Genomic DNA, 15,727 nt, shown 5'->3' on the forward strand with positions numbered 1-15,727 from the left:
AGATGAGAGGGGCTCCATCTGTAGGTCGACATGGCCGATGGTCAACATGCAGGAAGGTTGACATGACTGAAGGTCAACATGGGTTAGGTCAAAAGGGTCATTAGGTCGACAAGCATTAGGTCCACATGGGGAAGGTCAACAGTCAAAAGGTCGACATAGGGTTTTTCACTTTTTTAGTCCCGAATCAGAGTCGATATGGACACTAAAAGGTAGCACCACGTCCCGTCGCAGTGACAGCAGCTGTCCTTTCCTGTTGGATATAGAACTCATATAGAGAGGTGCACTATACAGGGAAGGAAAAAAAATTCCTAGAATTTTATTGGTGTTCACACACTTGTATACTACTAAGCGTATTAAACGCTCTTATCCCATTCTATAGAGCTAAAACGAGAAGTGGTATATCGATACTTAGAAGAACTGTTTTTCTTCCCTTTCTCCTGATACTAATTAGAGATATGATTTTCTTTTTGAAAAAAGAATTGTGATTATACCCCTGATGAAGTCACTTTAGACGAAACGCGTTGGAGCATTTCTCACGGTTTTAGCCGGGGACAAATTTGAAGGAAATAAATAAACAAGAAATTGGATAAAACTTTCTGGTCTGCTTCACTGAACTTTGGGATCACCATATATATGGACTTTATTTATCAATTCTAGGCGCCACACCACAACTGTATATTCTGTTGTTCTTTCTGTCCCTTAACCCTCTGGGGATATTGTGGTAAGGCAGCCATTTCTTCGATTCTCAATTGGATTGGTTTACATAGGGCGTGGAGGAATATTGGGTAATAAATATATTATATATATTACCCACAAATAAATAAATATATATATATATTTATTTATTTGTGGGTCTTTTGTGGGGAGGCGCTATCCATCCTTTATTTTCTGGTTGGCGAGTATTTGGTTAAGATCGTCAACTTTGACAGTAACCTTATGTGTATTCACCTTGTAGACTTATACCACTTAATAAAATAACACTCTATTAAAACTCAGTCATCAATCATATGACAATTCATTTTTGGTACAATTCCATCAACATTTTGATGTCATCAGATATATGTTACCTTAAAGAGGGCTACCCATTTATGTACCCATTTGGTGCTGTATCTAATTTCCAACGCGTTTCATCTTACACAAACTTTATCAGGGGGTTCCTTAATTCTGTCTTATTGTTGGAGACAATAAATGATATTGAGACATGACGCATTATGACTGTTGGATCAAACTTCCCATTGCAGCAGTTGGTAACAGGCCTTTATAGATGCTTCATTTTTTAGAACAAAAAAATCAGTTAGAAGCGGTTTGTCTTACTGCATGTACTGTAGTTAGAATATTTGAACTGAATCCATACATTGCCAAGGCTAAGCAATATACTGTATTCTGACATAGCAATTTCCTGCTCTTATTGCAAAAAAAAATGGAGATTAGACTGCACACAGTGAGATTAAAATGAATAGTGACGGTAAATGAGATCAGCATTTGAAAGAAGTAATATGCATTATTTATACATTACACATTCTTTTACAGTCACTTTGGTTTAGGATATCCCCCCTCCCTCCCCCTTAACTCCAATATAGAATACATTTCCATTTACCATTTAAGACTCATTTATAGATGTATCAAACATGATAAGGGAGTCGAAGTGATAAAGTGCCTGGCACTTTCACCGGCCAATCAGCCCCTGACTGTTCCTTTTCAAATCCAGCCTGTAACTGAACAGTCAGGAGCTGATTGGCCGGTGATAAAGTACCAGGCACTTTATCAGTTCTCCTTTGTCACTGCTTCATACATCTACCCCCCTGTGCGTATGAGTAGAGAGTCATTGCCAGTTACTAAAAAAGATTTCTCCTTGTACGGACATACCGCAACATGTGGGGTGTGCGTATAAAATAGGAAGGTACACAGATTAAACAGAATGCCCCAATGCATAGCTAATGACAGTAATCACTACTATATTATTAACTAGTTAACAGGCCGTCAAAAGGAACTTACACTTTGAGCTGTGACAGTTTTTACTTTCACTTTGAGCCGTGACGGTTTTTAGCCCACAAATTCTCCAACTGCAAAAGTTGCATTCACTTTCTGTTATGACATCTTTTAGCACACAAAGGAGTAATTTGGACCATTGAGTGGCCTCTAGTGGTCGCTGGCGGTACTCAGAGGTGAGCAGTAGTTAGCCTTTTATATATTTAGATGAGTTATATAAACAATAGAAAGTAGGCATTAAGGCAGGGATGGGGAACCTTCGGCCCTCCAGCTGTTGGTGAACTACACAACCCAACATGCCCTGCAACAGTTTTAGGATTGCCAAATAGCAAAACTGTTGCAGAGTATGCTGGGATGTGTAGTTCAACAACAGCTGGAGGGCCGAAGGTTCCCCGTCCCTGGACTAGGTAGACAGTTAATTGGTGAACAACACCAAACGGTCGACATGGTCAATGGTCGATACAAGCATGAGTTTTTAAAGTTTTGTGTCAGTGTCGACACCTGTTAGAGTAGCGCATTGCCTTGCATGGCTTGATTCGCTCAACATGCTTCGGGCCTGGTGCCTCGCCTCACTTTACCTTTCCAAATTGTAGTTCATGTGGATGGTAAAGTATGAAATAATCCACAAAATGGAAAAAAACTACTTTGCATGTGTTGATCATTTCAACCGCTTCCTGGATTAGAGGGGTCGGCGGCTGCAGTAGTCCAACTGGAAGGTGTGTCCACTTTAGATTGTTTATCAAACATCAAATATAAATATATCATTTCTCCAGCATGCCGTTTGGGGATTTGGGTTGGGATCATTTGGTCTACAGCATGATGGTCGACAGTCATTAGGTCGACACTATTAGGTCGACATGGGAAAAGGCCGACATGGCTATAGGTCAAAAGGTCATTCATTCGACAATGTCTAGGTCGACAGTGAAAAGGTCGACATGGTTTTTTTCACTGTTTTTTTTACCTGAATGTCAACACAGTCGACATGGACACAGTTTAAAGTGCATCGCTCGCTATGCATCGGGCACGGTGCCTCGCTATGCTCGGCACACTATTTTATTCTCCCACCACGCCCTAGTGCAGGGCTGGGCAACACCGGCCCTCCAGATGTTAATGAACTACACATCCCAGCATGCCTTGCATCAGTTTCAGCATGGCCACATAGCAAAACTAATGCAAAGTATCCTGGTGTGTAGTTCATCAACATCTGGAGGGCCGGTGTTGCCCAGCCCTGCCCTAGTGGATGGTAGGGCATAAAAATACCGCCTCTCAGCACGTCGGCTCCAAAAAACAGTGAAAAACCCCATGTCGACCTTTTGACTGTCGAACTAGACAATGCCGTACTAATGACCTGTCGACCTAGAACCATGTCGACCTAGACATATGTCAACCTTTTCCCATGTCGACCTATTGACTGTCTACCATAATGCTCTAGACCAAATGACCGCATCCCGGGGATTTATATGACCTAATGAATGACTTGAGTCCTTTACAAATAAAATGATTGTGTTCTCACACAAATAAACGCGTTTCTGGACTTTCTTCTACATAACTGATGCACCAACAGTTTTGTGAGGTTATGAATTAATTCCCCTGGTTCTGTATGATTGGGCAGTTTATGTACGAAGCCAGGAGCAGGGCCGCCATCTTTTGAGTCACAGCGGCTGCGTGAGAGGTGTCCTTTGCGATGATAGGATATTGGGGTTTAGGACTCCTAGCCCAATCTGCGCCTGTGCCAAATGATGCACACGCCGGATTAATCCGATTGGCTTCCTCTCAGAGGGGCAGCACTATATAAGCCCATAGGCTTCTATAAGCCACGCCTCTGAATAACGCATTTCTTATTGCCAACAGACCCCCAAATCTATTGCATTCTGGGGCTTGGTGCATGTGCAATAAGAGGCAAAACCTCTGAAATCGCCAATTTCAGAAGTATGGCCGTATTTCTAAGCTTCCTGCATACCAGCCACAATGAGTTTTAAATAGCTAAAACTTGTTCATAAATAGGCCCGTAGAACCTTTATTAAAGATAACGCAAGCCTCTTGTTTGTATGCACTTTACGATTATCATTCCAATCTGGCTGGTTGGAACGAAAATCTGGTAATGTCTGGGATCAAATTACAATCATCTATTTGCTCCCAAATACCTGTGTGTCACACTTAAACCCCTTTCACACCGCACTTGTTAAACGGTATATTGCAGTTTTTTCCCCATTTTAAAATGTTTAAGGCTGCAGTGGGAAAGCGCCAGAGTTCATTTACCGGTTAAAGATAACCAGTATTTCAAAACGTTTAAAAAGCAGAGTCCTACACGTTTCAGAAACGTTTTTTATGCAGTGAGAATGGCTCTGAAACGGTATTTAGTAAAAACAACAGATTCTAGACCTGTGATAGGCTGTCCCCTGCATTCTGCTTAAAACGTGTTCAGGGGATTAAACGAGTTGACTGATGTGAATGGCACTTAAATGATAATCTACTGCAATGTGAAGGCTCAGACCCGTTTTAAATACTGTTTCAAAATACCGGTTTTTAAAACGTTTAGGCAGTGTGAAAGTGGTATTACGGTAACGCTGAATGCACAGATCTTTGTTAGAACTTTGATCTAAAATGTGCATCTGATTACAGGAAAACAAATAGTTTCCCTTTTGACCAAGTTCTTTCTTTTGATAAGAGAGCATCCTGCCCCATCATCAGTGCCCGCCTCTCAACAGACCCCAAGCCCCATTAGGGCTGCTTCCAGAAATCTCCCAGGCTGATTTCCCAACTCATTCCACCCCTGAACAAAATGAATACTATGGTGTGTTTAGGTTCATTTCGTATGGTTTTCTCTGCTTTTGCACTCTGCTTTCTCTCAATCACATGGACATTTGTAGATCAATTTTCCCCAATTATTATCAAATTAGTATTAGTGTTCATTCTAGCACCCGCCAGCTTTGAAAACCCATGCAGTTCCTGTTACCCGCCTGGGGTGTTGCTGTCTGCTGTAGAGGCGGCGGGCAGGGTCACCGAGCAGCTGTGGCAGGCGGCACCCTGCAGCTGCGTGTCCCAGGCGCAGCAGGTTCCAGTCCAGAACCGGGAAGCCGGGTAACCCTGCTTGCTAGGGTTGAAATCCCAGGACATTGGTCCTGGGAGAATAGAAACCATCCTATCGAAAAGACTGGGCGGCCGCGATCGCTACTCAGATCACTTAGAAATGGGGATAAAATCTCCACGGGGGTACTGTTTGCTCCTTGAGACAATCTTGCAATTTGGGTCTAGGCCAAACACATTCTACAGGCGAGATAGTCAAGATAGATTTGCTTGCAGAATCTATTTTTTTATTTGACAGTGTCTAAACAGTGGCGCGCATTGGCATCAAATGTGGCTGAACACTGCGATTCAGAATAACTTTCTATGTGATTTTGACTAGTCCAAAAAAATCGATAGGGAGCAGGGAGGAGGTGGAGAGCCCTTTGCGATACTAAGTGAGTTAGAGCATATGCGATAAGTATCATTGCCGTAGCCGGCGGAGGGGGTGTGGGGGGGTGTTGGTGCATCCAGCCCCCTATCTGTGTGTGGGTGTCAGAGTCACAATGATAGATACGAGACACACAGATAGATACGAGAGTAAGTAGAGCTTATTGCAAAGGCATAACTACCATAGATGCAAGGGGTGCAGCTGCTATGGGGCCCAGAGCTGAAGGGGGCCCACCTTTCCTGTCTAAGTAATATGTTTTACATACATTTATCACCGTCTATTGCTAAATAGGGGCCCTTACAAACTTTTGCTATGGGGCCCACGAATATCTAGTTACGTCCCTGGCTTATTGTAGCGATTAGTATGGCAAACTAAGAATACAGACAGTAGGTATATATACACTGCTACCATTATATCAGCAGCATGCAGACGGGAACTATTATTTATTAAGTTTCTTATATAGTGCACACAGATTCCGCAGCGCTTTACAGAGCATAGTTATGATCAAAAACACATAACGAATTACAGTACAAGACAGTTTAGGACAAGTACATGGTTAATATGGATAGTTGCACCAGGGGACAGGACACTGAAGCAATTATCAGGGTGGCAAAGGTTTATATACTCTAAGAAAGGCACATAAGGAGAGAGGGCCCTGCTCGTGAGAGCTTACATTCTAAAGGGGAGGGTTAAGGTGCGTACACACGGGGGGGGGGGGGGGGGGATATATTGCTAGCAATATATTGCTCAGTGTCTCCTTTTCATCAGCGACCAGAGATGGTCGGTGATGAAAAGGAACCTCTGCTGGGGGAGCCGCAGAGGTAATAAGCTGGTCGCAGGAGCCAGCGATTACAATGGGGCAGAAAACGGGAGCGCGCACCCGGTGATTTATCGCCGGGGCACACTTCCATCACTGGCAATATGGTCGCCTGCGACCATATTCCCAGCGATTATAGCCCCTATTGCCCCCGTGTGTACACAGCATTAGACAGACTGGGGTGACACAGAAGGCGAAGAAGTGAGCTTAATCAGGTTAGGTTGAGAGATTGGCAGGTTTTATGCAGGAGGGTGGGATGGACATCGCAATGTTTTGAACAGATGGTAATAGTTCTACCATTCGATGGTGCATTCCAATGTTTACATTGAATGGTAAACATGTGATGGTCTTCTGATGGTCCCGCCCCCTTGTGGCCATGCAGCATTGCTTCTGTTCCACGCTGAAGATGTTTGCACAGTAGCAAAAAGGGGCTTTTGTGCGCATATCATTTGAATACTTTTTTTCTATCGAATGCTTTCAATTCGATGGTCAGTGACCAGATGCCCAGTCATCTTTTGATGGTGAGCTTCCAAAGTGCATCCCTAGGCACTATATAAATGCAATATATTTTAGATCACCATACACACAGATGCATGAAAATACCAAATTCTTCATCCTCTACTTTTTAACATCCCCGCCGTGTAAACAAACTGAGTACATGAGGGGTAAATAGGCTTTAAATAAACACTGGTGGTGCGTGTTCTAATAAAGCAATCAGAGTTGCACTAAACAGCAGACTCTCAAAAATGCCCATCAGGGTAGAAAAGGAGGTTTTCAAACCATTCTAGATAAGACTGTCCATGCACACAGCTGCAGCAGCAGCAGCGTCTAATCACAGTTTCATAATATTACATCCTACATCATCCCCTTGGAGCCAGCCAACATCCCTATTATGTAATCCGGACGTGTGCCCAGTGTCCACAAGGCGGCGCTATTTCAAAGCAAATATTTATTTTATATACCAGCAGCAGCAGCCGCCGCACATCCAGTAACACTGCTGCTGCCGCCCCAGGAGTGTGGTCCAGGACCCCAGCCTTTCCCCTAATGCCATCAGCCCACCCACCACATCCCTAGCAAACCTCACAGCAGGCGTGCCTGCCCTGCCAAGCCTGGAATAGCAGCAAAGCATTAAACCCCCAGCCCTTCTTCTATACCTACTACACAGTCACAGCACACTCCACTAACACGGAACAAAATAGACGCGGGCGGGCACCAAACACAAGACAATAAACTGCAAAATACCGATTGCAGGAGAATGCATGCAGCAAATCATTGCATGCATCCTGTAAAAGCTTCGATTTTGCAAAAATGGTGAATGAATGCAGCCTATAGGAGCATGCATAACACTGGCAGGGGAAGGTGGCACTGATGGCTGGCATGCACAGTGTGGCTGGTAACAATGTATGGAGTGCAGACAATGATCTCACACACAGCCCCCCTCCATCACAGGCTGTGTGGCCAGCAGCAGCACCAGCCTCCCATCTGCCTGCCCCCCTCTCCCAGGCCCTTTGAAGAGCCTGCACGGCCGGCTGCCCCCCCGCCCCGAGCCGGAAAGCTATTGGGTGATAAGCAGCAGCAGGCTCACATTACTGCCAGAAGAAAGGGACGGGGTGGGGGAGAGAGGAGGCATTTTGGCGCGAAAGAAGCAGCACCTCCCAAGTAGGATGGGTTACTGCAGCAGGGGGAGGACGGGTGAAATTGGGTCTTGTCTCTTCTCCCTGTCTGTTTTTTTTCCTGCACCCTACCCCTCCTCTCTGCCGGGTGTGTCAGTTTGGGCTTTTTTTTTTTTCCTAGTTAATAATATCCAAGAGTTTGAAAGTGCACTCAGTTAGTTAGAGTGTGCAGTGACAGAGTGCAGGTTGCAGGAGGGTGCACTCACTGCCAGTGGTGACACATTGCATGCAAGGCAGGAGCAGCTTCTGGGAGAGGTAAGGCTGCTCTCTCCATCCACTGGTACTGTGCCAATTCTCCCCTGTGTGTACCCTATGTACTGTGCCAGTGCTCCCCTGTGTGTACCCTATATACTGTGCCAGTGCTCCCCTGTGTGTACCCTATATACTGTGCCAGTGCTCCCCTGTGTGTACCCTATATACTGTGCCAGTGCTCCCCTGTGTGCACCCTATATACTGTGCCAAAGCTCCCCTGTGTGTACCCTGTATACTGTGCCAATGCTCCCCTGTGTGTACCCTGTATACTGTGCTAATGCTCCCCTGTGTGTACCCTGTATACTGTGCCAATGCTCCCCTGTGTACTGTGCCAATGCTCCCCTGTGTGTACCCTGTATACTGTGCCAATGCTCCCCTGTGTGTACCCTATATACTGTGCCAATGCTCCCCTGTGTGTACCCTGTATACTGTGCCAATGCTCCCCTGTGTACTGTGCCAATGCTCCCTTGTGTGTACCCTGTATACTGTGCTAATTCTCCCCTGTGTGTACCCTGTATACTGTGCCAATGCTATCTTGTGTGTACCCTGTATACTGTGCCAATGCTCCCCTGTGTGTACCCTATGTATTGTGCCAATGCTTCCCTGTGTGTACCCTGTATACTGTGCCAGTGCTCCCCTGTACTGTATCTATGTTCTCCTGTACTGTATGTGACCTTATGCTATATGACAGTACCCTATTTACTGTTCCAATGCTCCCCTGTATGTAACCTTATACAGAATGTGCTGTTTTCCTTCTGTACCCTATATACAGTACTGTACCAGTGCTCCTATATACTGTGCATGCTCACTGAGGTCATATTATGTGCCAGCAGATTTAGGTCCACCTCCTGTCTTGCTTTCTGTATTATTGCCCATTATTGCAGCCCCATCAGTCACAGACCGGTGTATGATCAGTGTGTGTGGGGGGGATGCATGCAGACTGTCACATTGCACTGGAGGCATGCAAAGAGCCTGCCTGCATATACGTAGCAACTTTTATATTCATTTAAATAGGGGCGGGGGACCTGTGCATAGATTGAATGCGTTTGTTCCAAATGCTATCACTTCAAATGCAAGTGGAAAATAGGCAGGTAAGTGCATGTAGGAATGGATGCAATGACCTTAAACTGCAAATGCCAGTGTGACAGCATGCCGTAAATACACCTATGCATGACACTAAAGCAGACGGCGTGCCTTTTTTGCATAGACATCCTTTCAGGAGGCTGAGTGTAGTGAGATCAGGCTGTGTGGGAGTTGCTATTGAGTGGTGCAGAGTCCCCTCTGTGCATCCTTTGCTTCTCTATCCAGAAACACCCCCTTAAACTGCATGGACCACTGGCACTTTCAGCTGCTCGTATGGCTGTATATCTGTAACATACCAGGAAGCCTGGATCTGTGTCTCCTGCATTATAATTCTGACTGCATCTTCTCTTGTTCCAGATAGCGGCTGGCTGGCTCTACAGATAACCCAGCTCTGGTTAAACATCAGTGCTCTGTGCTGAGAGGAAGCTGGAAGATGCCCGGGGTGGTGAGCAAGAATCCAGACTTGGAGTTTGACTCCTTGCAGCCTTGCTTCTACCCGGACGAGGATGATTTTTATCTGTGTGGCCCGGACTGTGCTCCCCCAGGAGAAGACATCTGGAAGAAGTTTGAGTTGCTCCCCACACCTCCCCTTTCCCCTAGCCGAGCAGGGCTACAGAGTGACCCTCTGTCTCCTGGGCAGGGACCCTTGCTAGAGTACGGGTTGCACGGCGATGGGGATACCTTGGACTGGGCATCAGAGCTTCTGCTGCTCCCCCCTGAAGCTGACTTGCTCGGGGGCTCTGGCTGGGGTTTGCCACAGAGTACAGAGCTGGGCTTGTCCCCCAGCAACATCAAGTCCATTATCATCCAGGACTGTATGTGGAGTGGCTTTTCTGCCAGGGAAAAGCTGGAAAGGGCAGTCAACGAGAAGCTGGGAAAAGCTGCAGGGGCCATAGAGTCTGGAGCCCCAAATACAAATGGCACCCCTGCTGCCAGCAGCTTACCTGTGCAAGGAGAGGAATTAAACAACCCTGCTACCCACTGCGTGGATCCAGCTGTCGTGTTCCCCTTCCCGATCAACAAGGGAGAGAGCTGTAGAATTGGGCAGGCTAACCCTCCCATCGGTGCCATATCTTCACCCTGCACATCCCTCGTTGTACCATCTTCCGCACCAGTCAGAAGCTGCAACCAGCCATGCCCAAACAGTGCCAGCTCTGGAGAGGAGAGCCATAGTGAATCTGGTAAATATTGAGCATCAGTTTCTAGTATTGCCGTTTGACTGTGTCCATATTGTGCTGGTTGCCCACAATGATATACATTTGCCTAGTTTATTTACGCCTGTGCATATTACAGTGGTGGCATTGTTCTTTGAGTTTGCAAAAATATTAATGAAAACGAGTCTCCATGTCCTATATAACCTGTGTGGTTTCATGTTGGGGCACAGACTTCATGCCTCCTGGCATATGTAGACTGTAAAGAGGTCATGATGTGTCTTCCTTGGAGACACTGGGGCAAGGAATAGGCCTTCTGGAAGGTCACAGACCGCTGACACTGAGGTTTTTACCAGGGTGTATGCACTTGTGTTTGTGGGTGTGGCTACCTCCGCAATATAAAGTGATTCAAATAAAGGTTGGTTAAAAACTGTTGATATCAAGTTATTACTTGTAGGTGATGCTTGGCTGGTGTGTCTGTAACCCAGCACATTATGACTGCAGTAATTGCCATTGAGGGATGAATGGCCTTGTGTGTAGTATGATTTATGACATTCACCGGCTATTTTACCTTAATTTAAGGAACAATTAATCCAAAAACACTCTGTCGGATGTATTTTTATTTTATTTTAATATATACTGTGTATATATATATAATAATTATTATTATTATTTTTTTTGCTGTTATTTGTGACCGACACCAAGTTGTTTGTTTATATTTTGCTAGTTGTGTTGACTTTAGAATAATCCTCCTGGCACCGCACAAGGTGACCCTGTTCTTTTTTTAGATCTGTCACCCCTTTTGCCATCCAAGACAGGGCTGTTCGATTTGACCTTCCAACCCTATTTTGTTTTTGTTTTTCTGGTCTCCAGCTTCCTCAAAAGCTCCAAATACTCTCAGTAGCATGGTAGACCAGCCCACAAACATGTCGTTTTTTTTAATAGGGATTGTGGTGCTCTCCATGGAAATACATGGACAGACCAGCTTTTAGCAACATTTTAATGTTAAACGAGATGTTTTAGGTCTGTTCCTGTGGTCTGCGGGAACCCTGAGAGATGTAGCAGTGAGGGTGGGGATGAAACAATGTCCATTTTTAGGAGAATGGATGCTCTCGAAACAGCTGACACACGGTAACTTCAGCTCAACAGAGTCCTTTCTCTGTGACCTCGCTCATACAACAGGCATTGAGAAGGGAGTGCAGTCGACGGCAGCCCCTTTTGAGCTCTGAGGCCAGCAGATGGCGGTGTTTTTTTGTTTTTAATTCTGAAAGGGTTCATTGAATTAAGAGACCTTTTTAGGCAGCTGAAGCGGCAGACTGGGGCTGCTGTGTATCTAAAAGGTAATCCTATCATGTTAGTTACTGGTAACAGATGCTTAGCAACTTAAAAAAAAGAGGCTTCTCAGGCAGAATTACAACACCATAGCTCCACCAGGCCCCCTCTAATAGGGTGCTACCCATTTATCCTACTGCCCTACTAATTAGGAACCAGGCAAAAACAATTATTATTATTTTTTTTTTGCCCTTCTGGATCTCCGTAGTATTGATGTTCTGCTCCCCACTATCCCACCAGGAACACAAATGTCCTAGCATGATCCACTAATGTGTTCTAGCAGCCATTCGAATATTTACTTTCTTTAATCCAACTAGCCCTAACCTGATTAGGGCTAGTTGGCAAGCAACCACCCAAGGCTAGTTGAACTATTGCCATTGGCGGTTGCCGTGGGATACAGCACCGGGTTATTAAACAAATTTTAAAAATATTTTCTAATATTATATTAACCCTATATAACGTTTTTGTTATTTTTTTTAAAATCCTGTATTAGTATTAACGAATGAGGGCTGCTGTCTCGCTGACGAATTAGCATCTGAAGCCAACATTGTTGGGGTCTTGAGAGTCCGCATAGTTTTTAATGGAGATCTTTTATAGCATAATAAAAAAAAATTATATATTTTTTTTATTATGAACTGTCTCTTTAAGGTTAATTTGGTTCCTTTCTTAGTAGGGAAAGAGGAGATTGTCTCCTAATTGCGCTTATTTGCGGACATGGGACTCTCCCCATAAACTGCCTACAATCCCTTTTTATGTTTGTGTCTTGACAGCTTCGAGGAAGCACTTCCTCACAACAGCTGTCTTATTGGCTGTGCACCAAATCCCTGGCTTAAAGGGGACTACCGCATATGACCAGCAACACATTTTTGCCTCTAAACAGACCCAGCGATTGTCTGGCTTTCCCTGTCACCGAGGCAGACGGTTTGTTCAGTCCACGTTGCGCCCCGCCCCCCCCCTTACTTGCAAGTACAGAAAATCCTTCTCCAGTTTGTGCTTCTCACAAAGCTAATCGTACAATTGGTGCCACTGTGCTTAATCCAATCCATTTAGCATATGATCTTCTTGGTGTTCATTTTCAGCTAGAAAGCAACACAACGATACAAATCGTTCTCTTATTCCGTGTTGATGAAGTATCTTTTGCAAACAGGAGTCCATTGGTGTTTGATTTGTCCTGATGTTGGTGAGTAATGTTACTTAATGGATTATCTGTGCTTTTATTGCAGACGATGACGAAGACGATGATGATGAAGATGACGAGGAAGAAATTGACGTTGTCACGGTGGAAAAGAGGCGCACCATGTCCAACAGGCAGGCCACCTCTCCCGCCGCATTGCGATCCAAGACCGCCAACTCTGCCTCTGGGAAAAACCTCCCCACCGAACTTGCCCTCAAGCGATGTGCCCCAGTGCACCAGCAGCACAACTACGCAGCTCCCTCGCCATACGTGGAAACTGAAGAAGTATCACCACCCCAGAAGAAGCATAAAAACGAAACGCCTCGTCTGGCAAAAGGCCCAGCACAACCAAAGTCTAAAAGCTCCAGCCCCCGCAATTACGACTCTGAAGACAGCGAGCGGAGGCGCAACCACAATATCCTAGAACGCCAGCGCCGCAACGACCTGAGGTCGAGCTTCCTCACCTTAAGGGACCACGTACCCGAACTTGTTAAAAACGACAAAGCCGCTAAAGTCGTCATTCTTAAAAAAGCCACCGAGTATGTTCATTCTCTTCAGGACGACGAAGAGAAATTGTTACTGGAGAAAGAGAAATTGCAACTCCGACAGCAACAACTGATTAAGAAAATCGAAAAGTCACGGACTGGCTAAATTTTTTTTGCCCTTTTTTGTTTTTTTTTCTTTCTTTCTTCTGAACTTTCACTGCCACTTTGCACAATATTTGATTCTATAAAATAAAAAACAAAAAAAACAAACCAGAAAAAAAAAAGTGTTTTGACATTACGAATGTTGGTTTAATTTCAATTCCAGTTCACTCTACAGTTTAAATACTTTTTTATGTTTTGTTTCTTTTTTTAGTTACATTGTTTCGGAATCAGATGATATTTTTGAGTTGAATAGACTGCCAAATTTTTACTGTTTTATTGTATCCACTTTTTTTTTTTTTTTTACTACTATACACTTTTCTAGCTGTTTTCATGTATTGTGAGCGTTTTCTTTTGAGCTGCTGTTTTTTTTTGTACGATTCAATTTTGTTTTTATGGTGCTCATGTTTTGTAACTGATGTTACTTATCTGGGGTTAGCACTTATACCTCTGGAGGAACCTCCTGTATATACCATAAATACTTCTTGCCTTTTTGTACAACTTTCTTGGGCTATGCTGGGTAGCTCCCAACTACCGATATTAGACTGGAAATTCAGACCTAAGTACTGTAACACCTCAATGTTTGAGGAGCATGTTTTGTATACAAATCTATTGTTAATCTCTCGTTATGTACTGGACTAATTCTTACACTGCCTGTATACTTTAGTATGATGCTGATACATAACTAAATTTGATACTTATATTTTCGTATGAAAATGAGTTGTGAAAAGTTTTTGAGTAGATATTACTGTATCACCTTTTTGAACAAAGAACTTTTTTTGTAAAGAAAATTATTATATATGCCTTTTTTTTTTTTTCTTAGCCTGTTTTTGTTGTTCCTGTTGTTTTTTATCGTATTTGTTCGTTCGGCGCATAGAACCGGAAGATTTCGGAGTTCTGTGTTTTTTCTCTGTTTGTTTAATCGTTATTTGTTTATGTTTTTTTTATTCATTCTTTTTTCAAACAATGTACATTTTTAGTGCTTCATGTTCTAGCACTTTGAAATACCTCATGTTTATTAAATAAATAGCAACAAACGTTAACGTCTCTGTTTATCCGCTTCGTCTCTACGCCAACTTCCAGGGTTGACAAAAATCAGGCAACCCTTCCCGAGTACCAAGGAGGCCGCCCTGCGACTCGGTAAGGGCGTTCTCATGCACCATTGCTGCTCCTGTGCGAGCGCCACGTCAACTGTGCAGGGTTTACCATCGGTCCCCCCCCCCCCCCCCCCCCCCCCCCCCGTCCAAAAGCCCCTACAGAGGTGTTACGCAGTGTTGCGAATATAGTGGCAACTCCCGTTTGAACATTGATCTAACCTCCATGTTGTGGAACTATATAAACCATAATTATTGTTATTGTTTATATGGCACCACAAGGGTTCCGCAGCGGCTGACTATATAAATGAGCGAAAAACAAGAAAATAACGAATTACACTACAAGGCAAATTAGGACAAGTGCATGGTAAGTACAGACAGATGCGTCAGGGGACAGGATACTGATGCAATTATCAGGGTGGCAGAGATCTATTCTAAGAAAAGCACACGAGGAGAGAGGGCCCTGCTCGTGAGAGCTTACATTCTATACAATTGACTTATAGCAGGTTCAGGCTAACATTGTGTGTCAGGAACTCGGCGATGCTCACAGTCCTGGCTAGCACCATGTGACTACACTGCTAATGTTTTTCCACACATTGGGCCCTATTTACAGAGCACCGACCCAATCTGCACCTGGCTGTCAGTGGCGAGAATGCATCTATAGTATGTTTTAGCTTAGTAATGGCTGGATCAGTCTGTAATACCCCTTTCAGTTCGTACCTAATTTACCGGGTTCATGCCGGTTCGACCCGGCAACTGGTGCGATCTGAAAGGGGTTACAGGTCCAGCAAACCTGCACCAACATGGCATTATGAACCGGTAAAAAAAGAAGGGTTCTTACCAGTTCGTTGCTGTGAAGTGTGAACAGGTTAATCAGGTCAAGTGACCCATTTCCCATTCACCTTAATGGAGGAGGCCGTGCTTGGAGCAGCGCCAGCTCCACCAATGACGCTCTGCCATTCTGCCCCGCCCCTGCATGACTTCAGCAAACTGGCAATATTGCCGGTTCGCTGAAGAGGCCAGAAAGCGCAAAATGCAGGGTCGCATCGGGACCGAACCGTTTC

The 15,727-nt window shown here is 44.5% G+C and overlaps 1 protein-coding gene across 2 annotated transcripts; it reads left to right on the forward strand.

Annotated features, from left to right (window-relative positions):
- Positions 1–7,717: 7,717 nt before the first annotated feature.
- On the forward strand, positions 7,718–14,597 carry MYCN (MYCN proto-oncogene, bHLH transcription factor). 2 transcript variants are annotated; one of them, XM_083178568.1, is made up of 3 exons: positions 7,718–8,188; positions 9,626–10,449; positions 12,975–14,597. In XM_083178568.1, the coding sequence occupies exons 2-3, from the start codon at positions 9,702–9,704 to the stop codon at positions 13,574–13,576; spliced, it is 1,350 nt and encodes a 449-aa protein (XP_083034694.1). In that variant the 5' UTR covers positions 7,718–8,188; positions 9,626–9,701; the 3' UTR covers positions 13,577–14,597. The 2 variants fall into 2 exon arrangements, with proteins under 2 accessions (XP_083034694.1, XP_083034695.1); XM_083178569.1 differs by lacking the exon at positions 7,718–8,188 and adding an exon at positions 9,083–9,276.
- Positions 14,598–15,727: the final 1,130 nt, after the last annotated feature.

Source organism: Crinia signifera, chromosome 3, assembly GCF_055691185.1.
Source record: "Crinia signifera chromosome 3, ASM5569118v1, whole genome shotgun sequence".
Classification (NCBI taxonomy): Eukaryota; Metazoa; Chordata; class Amphibia; order Anura; family Myobatrachidae; genus Crinia; species Crinia signifera.